This window comes from Anabrus simplex, chromosome 4 (genome assembly GCF_040414725.1).
Source record: "Anabrus simplex isolate iqAnaSimp1 chromosome 4, ASM4041472v1, whole genome shotgun sequence".
NCBI lineage: Eukaryota > Metazoa > Arthropoda > Insecta > Orthoptera > Tettigoniidae > Anabrus > Anabrus simplex.
This window is the reverse complement of record NC_090268.1, coordinates 190852274-190873326: the sequence shown is the minus strand read 5'-3', so window position 1 is coordinate 190873326 and position 21053 is coordinate 190852274. Positions and strand designations below refer to the sequence as shown.

General features: G+C 38.5%; 1 protein-coding gene across 1 annotated transcript in view; it reads left to right on the top strand.

Annotated features, from left to right (window-relative positions):
- The window catches only part of Hr38 (Hormone receptor-like in 38), a 40812-nt gene extending 26661 nt beyond the window's left edge, over positions 1–14151 (top strand). Inside the window, exons 5-7 of the mRNA XM_067146353.2 lie at positions 3881–4083; positions 5040–5218; positions 7746–14151. Of these exons, the coding sequence (XP_067002454.1) occupies positions 3881–4083; positions 5040–5218; positions 7746–8002 (639 nt within the window). The 3' untranslated portion in view covers positions 8003–14151. The remainder of the gene's footprint in view (positions 1–3880; positions 4084–5039; positions 5219–7745) is intronic.
- Positions 14152–21053: the final 6902 nt, after the last annotated feature.

The window sequence follows — 21053 nt, the reverse complement described above, 5'->3', positions numbered from 1 at the left end:
TTTCCGCATACGGCGTTAATCACGCAGAGCAAATGCTTCTTACTGTGACGTGATGACATGTTCCTAAAGATACGTAACGCTTCTCGTAAAACAGAATATTTCTCATTAAAATATAACCTGGAGATTGTTCTGCATTTGTTTGTTCTGGTAGTAATCAGGATATTCGGCATCTTCCTTCTTGGTTCGCTTTAGACACGACACGCCTCTTCAATCAAAAATCAACGAACTCAATTTTCTTTGCGAAATTAATATATTCTTTCACTTGTATTGAGTCCTTTAGATATTATGCAAGACTATACGTTCTTAGTCCAGATGGTAATCATGTCACTTTCGTAATGCAGGCCGCGTTCCTCAATAAACCGTCTTGAAATCCAACGGTTTTAATTTGTCATCCAATGATAAAACAACACGCTTCAACCCACACTCTATTACAGGTTTGGAGACCATAATTCAGTTTTGATCCCGAGTAGAGATGGCCTGTTACTTTGTCAACGATATTTTTCTGTCACCGATATATCTGATACGCAGTCACTGAAGTATCTGTGACAAAATATCGTTTAAGTTGTGTACTTGGATCACGCTCACTGGGCTATGTTATCCGCTGTAGCTCAAGGTCTATATCCGTTTATCATTTACCAGTTACCTACGGCGATATTAAAGGTGCTAAATCATACATTTTATCATAGTGTATTTATGAGCACAGTAGAGAGAATACCTGTCAAGCAACTCTATATGTCAGTAGCTAGCTCAAGTTTCATACGTAGCGCGAATCGAACATATTAGTCCTCAGGTGGCAAATGAGACATGTTTGAATACATAATATTTTTTCGAGAAGTACTTGTCCGATTTTCAAAATAATCACGGTGCTGAATTTGTGATATTGCCGTACTGCCCGTGAGTTTCTCCCACCCGTATCACGGAATGTCAGGAAATATAAGGCCCCTTAAAAGAACCATGATTATCAGTTCTAATATTCCTTAGGGTCTGTTATTCGGAGACAATAAGTTCTTGAAGTTGTACTATTCCATGTTTCAGATAGTGGGATTGTAACGGAAACCAGATTTTTCCACAAAAATTACGATAGTCACACACGACAAACGATAGTAAAGGAATCGGTTTTAGAGATACTTATTCGATAACTTTTAATTACGTTGTTGTTGTTGGAGCCACCAGTCCATAGACTGGTTTGATGCAGCATTCCATCCTGTGCTAATCTTTGCATTTCTACGTAACTACTAAATCCTGCATTTGCTCTAACCTGCTTGTCATAATCATACCTTGGTCTAACCCAACCATTCTTACTGCCTACACTTCCCTGATGATGATGACGATTATGATGATGCTTGTTGTTTAAAGGGGCCTAACATCCAGGTCATCTGCCCCTAATGGTACGAAATGACAACAAAAGGTTCAAAATCATCCACTGACCAAAATAAAAAAATTTTAAAATGTCATGAAGAATGAATGGATGGATATGAACCCAAAAAACAGAAAAAACAAACAAAAACAGTGGGTGCGACTCAAAAAAGATCATAAACAATAGTATTACTGACCAAGGGACAACTTATAAAGACAATCCTGAATCGAGGATGCTTGATGTCTAAAGGGGTCCAAAATCCAGGTCAAGGCCCCTCAGAGTGGTACTTATCGTTAGTAAAGTAGAACCATGGTATTTGTCATGTTGGGGTACTAATCAAAAGTAGCGAAGACTCACGGTGTTCCACACATGATGGTACTACTCACAAGTAGCCTATTGTACGTCGTACAGGTAACGCAGACCTATGATGTTTATCACACAATAGCGCCACTCATAGCCAACGCAAACCGATGAGGTTTCTCACCTAGGTGTACTAACCACAGGGACCCGTACTATCCCGTGGGGTTCCTCACACATTGGGTACTAATCACAGGAAACGCAGACCCACGGAGTCGCTCATATAGTGGTACAACTCACAGGCAACGCCCAGACTCGCGGTGTTGCTCATATAGGTACGACTCACGGATACTGGAAACCCACCGGAGAACCTACTCACTGCTCATACTAATCACAAACCTATTTCGTACCTAATATGGTGATTGATACTACTCGCAAGTAAAGGCGACCCATGGTGTTCCCCGCGTGATGGTACTAATCAAAAGTAGTTTCATGGTTCTAAGACAATCATCCCTTGGTCGCCCCTTTTAGTCGCTTCTCACGACAGGCAGGGGATACCGTGGGTGTATTTTTCGTCTGCGTCCTCCACCCACAGGGGGTAGAGAGTGAGAAAAAAGAAGAAAGAAGGGATCCGTCACTTCGAAAAATGAAGTAACAGACGAAGAAAGGCAAGGGCCACGAAGGGCGTGAAAATGAAAGACTCCCTAGGCCTCGAATGCTCTAATACCGTCGGGGTCGGAAAAGATCAAGAGCTGACCAAGGGAGGTCGGACAGGATAGACGAAAGTGAGGAGCCTGGCACAAGTAAGTGGAAGCAATGCCAAGACTCAGCTAAGGGCCCCGTGGTCGCCAATCCACACTCCCAAGTTGAGAGCCCATTGGGCCCCTTTTAGTCGCCTCTTACGACAGGCAGGGGATACCGCGGGTGTATTCTACATGTGCGTCCCCCACCCGCAGGTGGTTACATAATAAAACCAACACAAGTCCTGGGTGTCTTGAAATGTGTCCCATCATTCTATCTCTTCTTCTCGTCAAATTTAGCCAAATCGATCTCCTCTCACCCATTTGATTCACTGTCTTTTCATTCGTGATTCGATCTATCCATCTCACCTTCAGCATCCTTCTGCAACACCACATTTCAAAAGCTTCTATTCTCTTTCTTCCTAAGCCACGCTTCATACAAAAATCTTCAAACACATCTTTCTAATTAATACATCAATGATCAAAGTTAGCTTGTTATAGTCTGCTTTTTATGTCCTCCTTACTTCTGGCATCGTTAGTTATTTTACTACCCAAGTAACAATATTCGTCTATTTCCTTTAATACTTCGTTTCCTGATCTAAAATTTCCTGCATCACCTGACGTCATTCACTGCACTCCATTACTTTTGTTTTGGACTTTATTTATTTTCATCTTGTACTTCTCCAAGACTCTGTCGATACCATTCAGCAATTTCTCCAGATCTTCTGCAGTCTCATATAAAATAACAATATAATCGGCAAATCTCAGGGTTTTGATTTCCTCTCCTTAGATTGTGATTCCCTTTACAAATTCCTCTTTGATTTCCTTTACCACCTGTTCTATACAATGAATGAATTAATTACGTTGTTGTCTAATATCTCCATAGACCTCCATTATTCAGGACCTCATATAGTTCTTCAGCTGAGTTTTCTCCACACTTGGAGAAACTTAAGCCAATTTTAGTTAATCCAAAGTTGATAAATCTTTCTGATTTCTCTAAAGATAAATAGTGAGAGAAAAGATAATTTACTAACAAAATTCTCAAAAATCATACATTACACCAATAGTCTTATTACTCTCAGTAATAATAATAATAATAATAATAATAATAATAATAATAATAATAATAATAATAATAATAGTCGCTTAAGTGCGTCCAGTATCCATTATTCGGGAGATAGTGGGTTTGAATCCCACTGTCGGCAGCCCTGAAGATGGTTTTCCGTGGTTTCCCATCTTCATACCAGGAAAATGCTGGGATTGTACCTTAATTAAGGCCATGGCCACTTCCTTCCCACTCCTAGCCCTTTCCTGTCCCATCGTCGCCACAAGACCTATCTGTGTTGGTGTGACATAAAGCGACTTGTAAAACAACAATAATAATAATAATAATAATAATAATAATAATAATAATAATAATAATAATAATAATAATAATAATAATAATAATAATAATAATAATAAATATGGTGCTTATATTTCACAGTATCGTGAACCAAGCCCGAATGAACCAGCTGTGAGTGAAGCGGAAAAGATCCAGCAGTTCTACAACCTCCTGACCACCTCAGTGGATGTCATCCGCACATTTGCTGACAAGATGCCCGGCTTCACGGACCTGAACCGCGATGATCAGGAGTTGCTATTTCAGTCAGCATCGCTCGAGTTGTTCGTGCTTCGGCTAGCACACAGGTATGTTGCTGGTAGCTTAAACAATCCCTGTCTGACATAGACACAATATGAAGATAATCGTTCTTTATAAGATTTATCTGTTTATCTCATCAGACTTGTAGCAGTGGCAGTTCTAGGAGAAATATTTTGGGAGGGCTCAAACTTAAGTAACTTGTATACTCATTTTCGTACAAATTGAAAAGCAGCATAATATTCAAATTGGCATTAATGCATTCACGTCATCAGAATATTTAGCAGAATGATTCAAGTTCTTTTTACACAGTGCTTTGCTAATATTTTGGAAAGTATAAAAACATATGCTCACAGTTAAATTAAGATTAGTTTAAAGATTAAAGGACTTTTATTGTTCTTGGTCTTGAACTACTAAAGAATCAAGTTCAAGAATTTGTACTGGTGATCATAATTGTAAAAGATCAGATAGAAACACTATCGACATATGTTGCACAATAAAAATCTGTATCATATGTGACCCGTTGCGTGGTGAGAGACGCAAAGTCGGCAATGGAAATTGCATAGCAGAGCTGAACTAAAGTGTTTGGGGTGTAAAAATTGAATTTCTATCTTTTGACTCCTTGCGCTACCAATGGATCTTCTTATTAAACTAAGTTATGTGACAGTTCAAATCTTCACCATTTGATGTTATGAAAACTTTGTACAATTGTACGAAAATTAGTGAAAGCTGTAATTGCGGGGCTTTTTTCAAGATACAATTTTCTTAATAATAACAGTAATATCTTCTGAACTATTGCATCTAGAAGCATGAACTCTTTTTTCAAATGCTGAGTATCGTATACTAATTTTAGAACCACAAAAATCTCAAAAATGAAAAATCCTATTGAAGGGTACTTTCCGCACAATGGATCACATATACGTCCTATTTGTAAGTAGCCTGACACACAAATTTACTGATTCTACCATATGTTGGAGGATTAACATACATTTGTATTATTTTGCAGGATACGCCCTGATGATACTAAACTGACATTCTGTAATGGAGTAGTGTTGGATAAGCAGCAATGTCAGAGGAGTTTCGGAGATTGGTTGCATGCCATTCTTGACTTCTGTCAGTCCCTCCATGCCATGGATATTGATATATCTGCCTTCGCCTGTCTCTGTGCACTCACCATTATAACAGGTAAGAAATCGTGCTGAAGTCCCAGTGTTAAAATATTTTGCATTGCGAAGAGTTGTTATCTTCAAGGCTATGGTCATGAATTTTAGGAGAGTGTACTTTACAGCCACAGTAGGTTGAGGTCTCTATTATGGGTTCATCCTTCACAAGAACTGCTGGCTTGTGGTTTTGAGAATTGGAAACCTTACCTTGTATAAGCACCAGTATATGTTTTCTTCCATGTAGTCAGTTTGTTTGTCCAGCCCTTGTCCCGTTTCCCTACGGGGTCGGGTATGAGGTGAGATGAATTTGTCGTGGCGGTTTTTTATGACCGGATGCCCTTCCTGACGTCAACCTCATCAGAGGAGTTAATGAGAGATGAAATGAATGACGTGATATATGATAGTAGGGAGAGGGTGAAACCCGGTGCCGGCACATAGCCTACTCCTGTCGAATAGCACCAAGGGGTCTGCTCAAGGCTTAACGTCCCCATCCGACGGACGAATCACCATCAACAGCGTCATATGCCCTCACTCCATATGAGCACTGCGGAGAGGTTTGGAATTTAATCCAGGCTTTTGGCACGCAATCTAGTGATTAGAAATTGTATACCACCACCTCCCCTACCCTGCCGGCCAACATTCTGATGGTGAAAATTTTTTCGACCAACGGGACTCGAACCGGCTAACCTCGGTGTTAGACCGTTTTAGACTTCAGCGCCTTAACGATCATGGCCACCAGGCGGGCTCTTCCATGTAGTCAGTGATGCTGGAATATTTTCCTGTTTCATGATACTGATTATTATTGTTTTGAGGGGCAAAACATCTAGATCATTGACTCTTTTTCTATTTCAATACCCCATCTGAAGTAAGTGAAGCAGTTCACTACCAGGTAGTATTTATTTGTAGCCCAGATGGATACGATTTGCTATAGATTGAGAAACCGAGGTACAAGCTTTTGGAGAAGGAATTATTAATGATGTATGTCAAAAAATACCACTTTAGTTACACACTTCACATGACAATTTGAGAGTATGTACTTAATTATATCGGAGGTGGTGATTATTGTTTTAAGAGTAGGTACAACGGGCAACCATCCTCTATTAACATTAATCAGAGGGAAAAAATGGAAGGGATCTGACACTTTGAAAACTGAAGACAAGGGCCACAAAGGACGTGAAAACGAAAGACTTCCTAGGCCTCAGAAACCTAATACTGCCTGGGTTGGAAAAGAACAAGAGTTAACCAAGGGAGGTCAAATATGAGAGATGAAGGTATTAGCCTGAGACAAATAAGTGGAAGCATTGTCAGACTCAGCTAAGGGTGCAGTACAAAAGGAGATACAGATATGAAAACTAAAGGACAAGGACAATCTTCTCACGTATTACAGTATTATAGGGTATTGAATTGTTTTATTTTACACCTGAGTATAACTGTGCTAAATTCATGCTGAGGGTATTTTAGCGTTTAGACAGAGAAATTTGACTGAATAAAATAAAGTATGTTTCTAACAATAAAAAAGGACGAGGTTTTGGTTATAACTGCCTTTATCTTTGAGTCTGGCTATAAAAAAAGTGTCATAGGGCTGCTACTCTAGTTTAGTTGCTCAAGTAGCTAACAATTCCCAGCCCTGCCTCCCAGGTACAGAGGTCTATTAAAAGTTTGACTTGACTTAGTGAATATAGCATAACATATGTACATCTTCATTATAGACTGTTATGCCTTTAAGCGTTCAGTCTGCAATCCTCTGCGAATTTATTAAATGGTGCCATAATCCTCTGTTTGCAACTAGCTCTGTGGCATTCTTTAGTTCTACACCTCCTACCTTTAAATTATTAGAAACTGAGTTTAACCATCTTGGTCTCCCTCTGTTTTTCTCACCCTGCATGGTTGAGTCCATTATTCTCCTTGGTAACCTATCCTCCTCCACTCGCCTCACATGACCCCACCACCAAAGCTCGTTAATGCACACCGCTAAGCCTTTATCTTCTCATTCTGAGTACCCTCCTGTCATTGTTCCCATCTGTTTGTACCAGCAATTACTCTCACTACTTTCATATCTGTTACTTCTAACTTATCAATAAGCCAGATTTCACTCCTGTACAGCATAATTGGTCGGAAAACAAATCGATGTAAAGATAGTTTTGTCCAGGAGCTGATTTCCTCTTTACAGAACACTGTTGATTGCCACTACAGGCTCACTGCATTATCTTTGTTGCACCTTGATTCAGTCTCACTTACTATACTACCATCCTGGGAGAACACATACTAAATACTTGAAATAATCTACCTGTTCCAGCTTTGTCTGATCATTTAACTGTTAGTAAAAACAGTATCACTAGTCACAAAAATAACCTTTAATCATATTGACCATGTAACATTACGCACTGTCTTACTCATAGATCAGTGGATCAGTCCACAGGTGCTGCACTGTCATGGGTATAGCTATCTTACAATAATCTCCTATCCATGTCACAATATTATTTTATTCCTTTCTTATAACTACTGACTCTAGGCTGTAACATATAAAAAATTATCTCTCTCAATTCCAGAACGGCACGGGTTGAAGGAGCCCCACAAAGTGGAACAGCTACAGATGAAGATCATCAGCTCTTTGCGTGATCATGTTACCTATAATGCTGAAGCTCAAAAGAAGGCACATTACTTCTCCAGGCTGCTCGGAAAGTTACCAGAACTGCGTTCTCTCAGTGTTCAAGGACTGCAAAGGATTTTCTACTTGAAACTAGAAGACTTGGTGCCTGCACCTCCTCTCATTGAGAACATGTTTGTGGCCAGTCTACCATTTTAAGAGGCTCTCCTTGGATGCCTTTATTGCTACTTAGGTACCTTCAGACTGCCATGCTCCTTGAAGCTCATTTCCTCCAGCTGCTGATACGGTTTTTCTCTGAAGGAGTTCTATTTTGAATGATGCAGTAAAAGTTTGTTGGAGATACCTCTTCTCAGCGTACTCCTACATTTACTTACTGTCTAATATCAGTGTCTGATCTGAGACATTCCAGAATGATAGCTTACGTCTCTCTCTTCCACTTTAATTGATTCACCCAACTTGTGGGTGACACACTTGAATTAATGTCTGAGAACATCAGAAACTGTTAGGTACTCAAGTGGAACCCCGTCATGCTTCGACAGAAGTATAAAGAAAATGTTTCATACGTTGGCATTTGAAGAGCTTCTTAGTTTCGTCTTTCACTGTGAATGAGTGTATTTAGAAGGAAGAACACTTTGGTGCTCCAGAAGCTGTGATGGCTTGAGATTGTGACTCAGAAGTTAAGTTTTGTAGTTTCATATCATATAGTAGACTTCTCAATGCTCTCTTGAGTGATGAACTTGAAGAATGAATGAGCAAGAGTGAGAGTAGGGAAGTGAAATCTGTGATGGTGCTGACTTGCCCCAGGCTATGGAACTGGGTGAATAAGACCCTTTGGAAGCCGATGTGTTTGCAAGACCAATTGTGATAGGAATTGGATAGGAATTCAATGACACTGTAAATTATGTGCATATTTTTATTATTTTTGTGTATATGAGCATAAAAGAATAGTTGTGCAAGAATTACCAAAGAATTGGATTTTGGATTTCACGCACAATGGGGGAGAACTTGCAATATTTTTATTTCCATGAATATATTATATATATCTATATTGGATGAGAAAGTTACCTTATAATTTAAGAAGATAGAGTAATATATTGAGAGACTACCCAGAGACTGACATTGTATCACTTTAAAAAGCGTGCTAGTCACACATCATGAAAACGGACAGACAATGAGGCCGGCCAATTGCATGAGTGCATTATTTTTTCACATGCTTAACATTCTGTCCACTAAGTGATAACTGGAACTATTTGGAAAAAAACTTTAGCTCATAACATAGACTAATAACATGACAGCTGAATTCATTTCATTTAGGACTGAATACACAAGACTAGTGACAAAGTTTTTGATGTTTCCTGAGATTATTGATTTCACATTTGTTTGTTAGGTGTTGCATCTCATACATTGCTCGTACTCTTTTAAATTATCTCCAGCCATATTTCTCCCCATGATTTGTGGAGAATCTCATGACTATTTGTTATATCCTTGGCATAATCAGGCATGAAATGTTATGTATTCTGTGGGCTTTATTGTAGGTGTCTTAAATTTTAATTTCCCAATGTTCATGTTGAAAAAGAATACTTTCTACTATAATGAGAATATATTTTGAGGTACAAAAGATAGTAGGTATTTTGAGAAGGTATAATTATAGAAAAAATGCTGAAAGCCTGCCATTTCTCCAAAAACAAATCAAATTTGTATTTATTAAATAATTTATTTGAGTCTCATTATATTTAATGAGGCTATTGATAAGTAATTATACATGACTGTATACAGCATGTAAGTTAAACACAAGTTTCCATTGTACTTGCATTTGACTTTTCATGGCTTATTTTCTGATGTAAGCTTGTAACAAATGTGTACTTACCAGACTATAATGTGAAATATATATGATACTAGCTTGCTTGTATCTTCTGAGGTATTTCAAAGTTCTCAATGCTAGACAGCATAAACATATGTTATGGCAAAAGAAGATCCCTACATTAAATAATATCAGTGCTGAAATGTAAGAATACATACATTGAGATGTTCTGGAAAAAAAAAGACTGTTTACCAGGAACAAACCCTTTCATCAAAATAAGTCCATTAAATTAGTCATGATATTCTAATCTGCATAAAAACTGGCAAAAAGTTAATACAAAAACTGGGACAAAAACAAAAATTTTAAACTCACACACACCGAGTTGTATTTATGACCTACTTACTAGATTGAAAGACCTCATATCTGACCTTTCTTCTCTAGTATAAATAAAGAAATGAAAGTGTCTCAAAATATGATGTAAAAGGGGTGCTGGCAATATTTCTATACAAATTTCTAATACTCCTTGCAACATTTATTCATGTCATTATGTGTTAATCTCTATTTAGTGTTAGAATTCAAACAAATCAAATCACAATTTATTTTTTCAGAGATATTTTATTTTCTGTAGAGTTGACCAGTCACTGACAATGATAGTTACAATCAAAATGCACTCAAATAGGTTTTTTACTGTATTGCAATCCAATTTCTTAGCTACATTATTAAACTTCCATTCCACCCTTATGTGCATGTATATAAAAAAACTTTTCACACGTTTAGAAAATACTTTTCCATACCTACTATAAAGTATTTCCTTCTACTGGTATTTTACAGTGGTATCAGTTTCCTTTGAAGGGCTAAGAAATGTTCTTTTGTTTTGGTAGGCCTGGATTATATTAATTGTTTTATCAATGAAAATTCCTTATTTGAGTTACATAAACTATTGAAATTTACAATAAACTGTGGAGATTTTATTTCTTTGGAAGTAAGAAAATCTTCACTGATTGCTGCATAAAGACTTTATGAACAGTCCCCATATTTTTTTTTAATATATCAAGTAGTTTGATATTTAAATTCAGTACATATTTCCTGTGCTGGTGACCACTTTCTACTTATCAGATCTGATGCAAGTGTGACTGGTATAACCAGAATAATTTAACAACTAGAGTATTAAATGGTCCTCTCTTGAATTTTTGTCTGATATTCCTCTCTCCTCTCACTTCTCCCACCTCTTGATAAATGTCTTGTAATAGACAATACTTACTACACAGCAGAACACTCATTATCTGAACTTTGTTTAACTAAAACCTGAATGAACCAAATCATCTAAAAAATATTACTAATTAATAGATGTACCTAACTTTCCATAAATATAATGTAGTACAGGGCTGTAATTTAATGATCATTAAATTATAATAGCATGTGCAAAGTTATAAACCAAGAACAGACTCTTCAACCAGGATTACAGCAGGATGTGGTTCGAAGGAATGCTTACTAACCAGTACACGCCGAGGATTAAAAACTGTACAGAATGGTAGCACTTTTTTTTCCCCCCAGTTTTTACACTAAGTAAGTAAACTTGTGTTCTCGTCCCGAAGTGGTGCAGCTCTTTCCGGGCACACCCCAATGGAGGTGAGCTGCATGTACCATTTTAACTGCATATCAGCCCTTGTGCCATCTTAAATCTGTGGCAAGTACTTGGAATTGAACCCAGGCCTCTGAGGACAGCAGCTAATAGCGCTAAGCGTTACGCTATGGAGATGGACGGCTCATGCACTAAAATGAAAGTAATTTAGTTATGACTTAATAACGTTATTGCCTTAATGTCCCACTAACTAATTTTACAGTTTTAGGAGATGCCGAGGTGCCAGAATTTAGTCCTGCATGAATTCTTTTACGTGCCAGTAAATCTTCTGACACGAGGCTGACATATTTGAGCACCTTCAAATACCACCAGACTGAGCCTGGATCAAAACTGCCAAGTTGTGGTCGGATGGCCAGCGCCTCAATCATCTGAGTCACTCAGCCTGGCTAGTTACGACGTAGAAAGTATTCTGACAGAACTGAAAACCGTGGACTTTAACCACAAATGAAGTTTCAGTTGAAACTAGGCTAGTGTCATAGTGGGATTGGAAAGGCAATTTATGACATCTAAGAATGCAGTAATTTCATAGAGGTGTTGTCAAGGCAAACCTTGACAGTTGCAGGGTGCATTTATACTTCGAAGTAATACAACCTATTCTTTTTTTCCTGTATTTCTTTTTAAAGTGCTTTCTTCCTCTATCCTTTTACATTTACACTTTTGGAAGTTCCAGGTTAACAGATCTTTTAAAAGTCCAAAATCTGCTAGTCCACTTTATTTTGGACAATCAGGGTTCTAATGTATTTGAAAAATGTTCTGTTATGTATTACTTCATACAACTTAATGTAGTATAGCAAAATTATTTTTACATCATATTTTAATTAAAAGTATTTTAAAAGTGCACATTCTTGAATTTGAATATTTAAGAATCAAATTATTTGAGGAAACTCAAAATGAGCCAGATTGGTTCTGCTGATGCAGAAAAAACTGGAATAAGCTGAAGAAAATCTTTTGCTTTTGTTCAGAGAGGTGGAATATTTTTACACTATCTGATGTGCAAACTGATATCATTTTAAGAATAAAAAGAAAAACAAGTGTAAAACCTATAATGCAAAATAAGACTATATATAAACTACAACTCTGATGACAAACTTACAGATCTGTAGTAGACTCTTAATTCACATCTCATTTCAGTTCACTATGGGTTGTTTCTGTATGCATGCTGTATGTGAGAGAACAGTCAACTTGGTGCAGATGTTCACTACTATTATCTTCAAGTTTTATCTGCTGTATTTACTCAGAAACTTCCCTCCGAGTTTACTGTACTCACTTTGTAAGTTTTCAGCACATTTGTTGCAATTTTACTTTACAATATGGAACATTCATTGGGAGTTGGTAACAGCCTTCCAATAATAATATTGAAATGTAACTTGAAATGGCAGGCCTTCATATTATTACTTGGGCAGAAGCCCATGCCTGACTTCGATGTGCCGTACATTGTTTGTTACAGCACCTATTACTTGTAGGTGTTTTAGTATTAACAGATTTTCCATATTTTCATCATATCAATCTTAGTGAGAAGTTGTTACTGGAAGGAAAAATAATTTTGTATTGCCTTGGAACAATGTATTGCCTTTTTGAAAGTGTAGGGCTGTATGAGAGCTCTTAGTTAGATGTTATGGACAAGTGCTGTTTGATGTAATCCTCTAGCAATTTTCTTTCTGCCTTCATTTTAGAGCAGTCGGTTTGATGTTGTGTTACAGTATTTGCAAATGTTCTAGAAGTGTGTATAACAATGTCAAATACTTCTATGGCAGCCATTATTAGCATTTCTTTCTCTCTTTATGCATCGTAGTTACATAATAATTGTAATTAATTGTAAATGTGAGTGTGCATTAGTCAAAAAACTCTACTGATGTTGAACCATTTATTCATTTTGATTATAACGCATTGGCTCATGTTGATGCAAGCTCCCCTTCCCCCACCCCCATTGTAAAATAGTCACTAAACCAAGTTACCATAATTTAAGATGAAGGAAAGAACTATTAAATTACATGATGCCACATTGGTCACATTTGAACTACTTAATTTGCACTCTGGCTTATAGAAAGTTAAGAGTTACCAGCCTTAACTTCATACTTTTTTTGTACTTAACCAGTAGCACATAATGGTTTTGATTTGTTGTCAAAAATCTCTTCCCCTGACAGGTTTAGCTTAGGTCATATTTCTAAAATTTATATTATAATGTATATTTCTTACAAGAAAATATGACACATATCACTTATTCTACAATGATGTTGTAAATATTATATTTTTAAGATTTCTCATACCTTTTACACTTGATGAGATGAGATGATTTATTTACAGAAATTTCATAGTGCATCGAACATTATGAACCTTATTTTGTACCTGCTTTTTTTCTACACTTCTAACAAAATACCATGAACTATAACCAGTAAGAAAAGTACATTTGAGAAGCGCAACTCAAGTTTCATAGAGAACTGTGTGCTTTAATGTGATATCCTGACACAGTGCAATGTGTTTGATGCTGAGTGACTATTATACCAAAGATATATCTTGATTTATTTTAATTGTCTTTTATGAAAGCCATAAAATTTGGTACATTGTGAATGTAGTTTCTAAGTACTACCTTGGAGTATAGAAACACCCTAACTTTTAGGTTTAGAAATGCCAAGCTCCTTTTTTGGGAGAAATCAATATTTCCCAATTGCCATAATATTATTATATTGAGTATACATCAAGTGTTGATTTGCTAATTTAAAAAGGCTATTTTATCACATAATATAGTTTTTCTTACTTAATCTAACTCTATATAATATGATATATATACATAAGCAATTATACATGACAACCTATACACTTTTTAAATTGGACAGTGTTCTTCCACACATCAACCTCTCCATAAATGTTTTGACTCTTGTTAAGAAAAACCAATAAAGAGCTTTACATTGCGTTAATTTGGAACAATTTCCCAATGTATGTACCCTACTCTTACGACTAGTGCTCAAATAAGACTCCTTGTCTATTATTATTATTATTATTATTATTATTATTATTATTATTATTATTAATATTATTATTATTATTAAGCTCATTCTGTGGATTAGTGCTAGTGTGCCAGCTTCCAGATCTCAAGACCATGGGTTCACATCCAGCACAAGTGGTCGGATTTTTGGAAGGCGGAAAAACCTCCATTCAACACTCCATATCGTGCGATGTAGGAATGTAAAGGATCTCTGGTGACTGTCATTGAAGAAAACAAAACCTCGTATATCAAAATGCTCTTCCTATCCATTGTTTTCCTTAAGACTGGTCATGCCTCCTAGCCATATGTGTATATGTAGTGCATCACAAAAATGTTCGGTGTATTCATTTCCCTATGCATGTGTGTAAAGGAAAATAAATCTTACCATACCGTACTGAAGGAATGTATGTTAGCATGACGTAATTACGCACTCCTACAGTATACTACATTTATGGTTAATTTTCCTTTACACCTTTGCATAGGAAAATGAATCCAACGAACACTGTTCTGATGGACTGCATATCCATGTAGCTGCGAGGCGTGACAAGTCTTGAGGACAATAATGGAGAGGAAGAGCATTTTGACAATATGGTGTTTACCTGACAAAATTAATTAAATCTCACCGAGAGTTTGTACCCAACAGAGATCTGGTTTACTCTGCCATCTGGGTGAGTAAATAGGAACATCAAAATTGACACACAAGCACAGCCCTAATGGCATCAAATCAAATCAAGATGTCTGTCCATGGAAGCTGAGGCCATACAATTATTATCTTGTTTACAAAATTACATTTTCTATTTGAGCTCTGTACTCTTCCCTACAGTCCTCTAATTTAAAATAAAGTCACCACTGATGCCTGGTCCGTTTTGAACCAACTACTGAACAGCCATAATCCTTCCTAAATATATGATTAATGGTAAGAAATTTTTACCAATTTATTATACATTTCAGTTAACTTTGTGTTACGAACTTGTGGTTTGTTAAAACTTGACCTACGAGTTTTATACTGGGTGGGTAAAATAAAACTAGCCTGAAAAATATTTGCAATAGGGCTGACGCAGGATTGGCCTTTCTTAATGAACATCACAGAAGATACAGAAGAAATGAAAAATTGAGGATCTGAAAATCCTGACTCCAGTTCACTCAGAAACCACCAGCAAAAGTCAACATACAAAGGTTCGCCAGGATGCTTTAACATATGCACAACAGCAAAATTGTAAGGATACAGATGCAGGTCCTTTTTGATAATGTTTCGAAACGACAATCTCTTCATTCCCATTAGCACAGGTACACAGCGTTGAGATTCCTTCGGACTTCGTTCTAGGCTTTCCTTCACTGGAGCAATGTTTCCTGGTATTCGAACACGTTTCAGATAATTACAGCTTTTATTCGCTACAGAGCCCATTTCAAACCATCCTCCCACTAAGTGTTGCACTGCAGGCTTTGCTGGGGGTTTTACCAAAATACTTCCAGTCTTAAACTCTTGCGCAAACATTTCCACACAGTTCTCCACGAATCAAGTTTCACATAACACTCGACAAGGAACACGCGCTGTTTTATCGTCAGCACCATTTTGTGTTGAATTCAACTGGTCACTTAACATGTCTGCTTCTCTCAGTCACTCACACGTAATGACACAGCAACGTATTTGGGACAGAGAATGCGGGAGATGTGCCAGCGCAGAGTGACAGCAACCGATTGGTGCAACAAAATCATGCTTGCCAGCATTTCATGTGGTGGGCAGTTCTCCTGTTCATTAACAAGGATTTTCCAGGACGGTTTTATTTTGCCCACCCAGTATAACCACAACCTTTCACAAGTTTTTGAGTAACATAAAGTGACTGAAACTATGGTTAAGAATAATGATGAGAGAAGTTCATTTACATGCTATAACCATGTGGTGGAGATTATTGTTTCAAGAGTAAGTATGACTATGGAACCACCCCCTCTCAACACTAATCAGAGGGAAAATCAGAAATAATCTGACCATTACAGAAATTAAGTTATGATGGACATGAATATGAAATCTTTCAAGGCCTTGCACACCTGATATTGTTGGTGCAGAAGAGAACAAGAGTTGACCGAGAGAGGCCGAACAGGAAATATGAAAATGAGGAGCCTGGCATAAGTAAGTATATAACTGTGTGATAATCATTTTCCAGTGAAGAGAATAACTACTGTATAAATAATTTTGATTTTAATTGGGAATAACATTACATCATTAGTCTTTGGGTTTGGTGTTTCTCCAGGTCCTGAGGCACTCATTCTTCAAAGATTAAGACTTTTTTTTTTTAAACACCCCTCAAATTGCTGTTGCCAGCCCTGTGGTGTAGGTGTAGCATGCCTGCCTCTTACCCGGAGCCCCGGGTTCTATTCTTGGCCAGATCAGTGTTTTGTCCTGGATCTGAGGGCTTCTTCGAGGTCCACTCAGCCTATGTGATAACAATTGAGGAGCTATCTGATGGTCAGATGGCGGCCCCAATCTAGAAAGCAAAGAGTAACGCCCGAGAGGATACGTCATGCCGACCATACGACACCTTGTAATTTGCAGGTCATCGGGTTGAGCAACGATCACTTGATAGGCCGTGGTCCATTGGGGCTGTTGTGCCATGGGGTTTGGTTTGGTTTGGTTTGGTTTGGTTTGGTTTGGTTTGGTTTGGTTTGGTTTGGTTTGGTTTGGTTTGGTTTGGTTTGGTTTGGTTTGGTTTGGTTTGGTTTGGTTTGGTTTGGTTTGGTTTGGTTTGGTTTGGTTTGGTTTGGTTTGGTTTGGTTTGGTTTGGTTTGGTTTGGTTTGGTTTGGTTTGGTTTGGTTTGGTTTGGTTTGGTTTGGTTTGGTTTGGTTTGGTTTTGAATTGCTATTGCTCTTAAGGAACACAATGACACGAGAAATTCGTCCTGAAGAGGGATTGTTACAAAAACAGCTTTACTTTTAGACTGTTATACAGAATGTAATTGAAATAAATGAAGTCAATTAAACTTGGTGATATTTTAGGCAAATTATGTTCTTAACATTTTGGTCTATCCTTACGTTTAAAATTAAGTTACAAAAAAGTCAATATTTTCAGGTTTTTATTCATTCTTCAGACAGGTTGGCGAGGGGCAGTTGTTGCATACCCCAAGCATGAATTTTATAAAAAAAATTTATAAAGGGGCCTAACATCGAGGTCATCAGCCCCTAATGGTACGAAATGAAATAACAAAAAATTCAAATTCATCCACTGACCAAAATAAAATAAAAAATGTCACGAAACAGAAAACAAACAATCAGACTCAAAAAAGATCGTAAATAATAGTATTACTGACCAAGGGACCACTTATAAAGCACAATGATGCTTGATGTCTACAGGGGTGCAAAATCCACGACTAAGGCCCCACAGGATGGTACATGTCGCGAGTAAAGTAGAACCATGGTATTTGTCACGTTGGGGTACTAATCAAAAGTAGCGAAGACTCACGGTGTTCCACACAAGATGGTACTACTCACAAGTATGTACTTTGTACAGGTAACGCAGACCTATGGTGTTTCTCACACAATGGCGCCACTCATAGCCAACGCAAACCGATAAGGTTCCTCACCTAGGTGTACTAACCACAGGGACTCGTACTATTCCGTGGTGTTCCTCACATAGTGGGAACTAATCACAGGCAACGCAGACCCACGGTGTCGCTCATATAGTGGTACAACTCACAGGCAACACCCAGACCCGCGGTGTTGCTCACATGGGTACTGGAAAACCCCAGGCCAGGCTCTATACTTCTACTAATCATAAACCCATTTCATAACTAATAAAGTGGTATTACTCATAAGTACAGGCAACCTATGGTGTTCCCCGCATGATGGTACGAATCAAAAGTAGTTTCATGGTTCTAAGACAATCATCCCTTGGTCGCCCCTTTTAGTTGCCTCTGACGACAGGGAGGGGATACCGTGGGTGGATTATTCATCTGCGTCCCCCACCCACAGGGGGTAAAGAGAGAGGGAAAAGAAGAAGAAAGAAGGGATCCATCACTTCAAAAGATGAAGTAACGTACGAAGAAAGGCAAGGGCTACAAAGGGCGTGAAAATGTAAGACTCTCTAGGCCTCGAATGCTCTAATACCGTCGGGGTCAGAAAAGAACAAGAGTTGACCAAGGAAGGTCAGACAGGATAGACAAAAGTGAGGAGCCTGGCACAAGTAAGTGGAAGCAATGCCAAGACTCAGCTAAGGGCCCCGTGGTCGCCAATCCACACTCCCAAGTTGAGAGCCTCTTGGGCCCCTTTTAGTCGCCTCTTACAACAGGCAGGGGATACCGTGGGTGTATTCTTCATCTGCGTCCCCCACCCATACGGGGTAAGCATGAATTTGCCTGTTGGCAGGTGTGAGGAGAGGTAATTAACTGATATGAGAATTGCGCAGTTCATCTTGGAAAATCCCTAACTCAAGAAATTGTTGTTGTTGTTCCAACCTCAGATCTTAGTAAGTGTGAAGGTAGGTAGGTAGGTAGGTAGGTAGGTTGGTTGGTTGGTTGGTTGGTTGGTTGGTTGGTTGGTTGGTTGGTTGGTTGGTTGGTTGGTTGGTTGGTTGGTTGGTTGGTTGGTTGGTTGGTTGGTTGGTTGGTTGGTTGGTTGGTTGGTTGGTTGGTTGGTTGGTTGGTTGGTTGGTTGGTTGGTTGGTTGGTTGGTTGGTTGGTTGGTTGGTTGGTTGGTTGGTTGGTTGGTTGGTTGGTTGGTTGGTTGGTTGGTTGGTTGGTTGGTTGGTTGGTTGGTTGGTTGGTTGGTTGGTTGGTTGGTTGGTTGGTTGGTTGGTTGGTTGGTTGGTTGGTTGGTTGGTTGGTTGGTTGGTTGGTTGGTTGGTTGGTTGGTTGGTTGGTTGGTTGGTTGGTTGGTTGGTTGGTTGGTTGGTTGGTTGGTTGGTTGGTTGGTTGGTTGGTTGGTTGGTTGGTTGGTTGGTTGGTTGGTTGGTTGGTTGGTTGGTTGGTTGGTTGGTTGGTTGGTTGGTTGGTTGGTTGGTTGGTTGGTTGGTTGGTTGGTTGGTTGGTTGGTTGGTTGGTTGGTTGGTTGGTTGGTTGGTTGGTTGGTTGGTTGGTTGGTTGGTTGGTTGGTTGGTTGGTTGGTTGGTTGGTTGGTTGGTTGGTTGGTTGGTTGGTTGGTTGGTTGGTTGGTTGGTTGGTTGGTTGGTTGGTTGGTTGGTTGGTTGGTTGGTTGGTTGGTTGGTTGGTTGGTTGGTTGGTTGGTTGGTTGGTTGGTTGGTTGGTTGGTTGGTTGGTTGGTTGGTTGGTTGGTTGGTTGGTTGGTTGGTTGGTTGGTTGGTTGGTTGGTTGGTTGGTTGGTTGGTTGGTTGGTTGGTTGGTTGGTTGGTTGGTTGGTTGGTTGGTTGGTTGGTTGGTTGGTTGGTTGGTTGGTTGGTTGGTTGGTTGGTTGGTTGGTTGGTTGGTTGGTTGGTTGGTTGGTTGGTTGGTTGGTTGGTTGGTTGGTTGGTTGGTTGGTTGGTTGGTTGGTTGGTTGGTTGGTTGGTTGGTTGGTTGGTTGGTTGGTTGGTTGGTTGGTTGGTTGGTTGGTTGGTTGGTTGGTTGGTTGGTTGGTTGGTTGGTTGGTTGGTTGGTTGGTTGGTTGGTTGGTTGGTTGGTTGGTTGGTTGGTTGGTTGGTTGGTTGGTTGGTTGGTTGGTTGGTTGGTTGGTTGGTTTCCTGTGAGAGCCAAACAGTCCACGTTTAAAACATGATGATGATGATGATGATGATGATGATGATGATGATGATGATGCTTGTTGTTTAAAGGGGCCTAAAATTTAGGTCAACAGACTCTACTGATATGAAGTAAAACAATATGTAATAATAATTAAAAATGTAAAAATGTATCGATGATGCTAATGCTTGTTGTTTAAATGTGCCTAACATCTAACTCATCAGCTCCTAATGGTATAAAATGAGTTGAAATATACTGACAATTTAAAAGTCCAAAACTCATCCACTAACCAGAAGAATAATGAAGAATAAATGGATGAATGTAAATTTAAAATAATCAGCATATGAACTCACAATACTGAAAGTGAAAATTAATTCCAAAATTAATCCACTGGCTAGAATTAAAAAAAAAAAAAGACACGAACAATGATTATGAACTTAAAACAATAAGTGGATTCAATCTTCAATGCACCACCTTTGCAGGAACTATTTTAAAACAATAGTATATACTGACAAAGGGGCTGCTTCCAAAGCACAATCCTGAATCAATATTGCTTGTTCTATAAAGGGGTCCAAAACCCAGGTCAATGGACCCTCATAATGGTACTGTACTTATCGCTAGGAAAGTAAGAACGATGGTATTTCTCATGTATTGGTACTAATCATAAGTAATGTAGACTTACGGTGTTCCACGCATTGTGGTACTATTCACAGGTAATTTAATATGCACAGATAACGGAGACCTGTAGTGTTTCTTACATTACTGTGCCACTCATAGGCAACCTAAACCCGTGGTGTTCAGCATATAGTGGTACTAATCATGGGTACTGTAAAGCCCATACTGATTCACCCTTTATTGCTACTAATAAAAAAACTAATGTGTACCTAACATAGTGGTTCATCGCCATAAGACCTATCTGTGTCGGTGCGACATAAAGCCACGAGCATAAAAAAAAAAGAACCACATAGTAATACTACTCGCAAGTAAAGGCGACCCATGGTGTTCCTCACGTGATGGTACTAATTACAAGCAGTCTCATGGTTCTAATTCAATCATGCCTTGGTTGCCCCTTTTAGTCACCTCCTACTACAGGCAGGGGATATCGTGGGTGTATTCTTCATCTGCGTCCCCCACCCACAGGGAGATGGTGTGTTTGGTT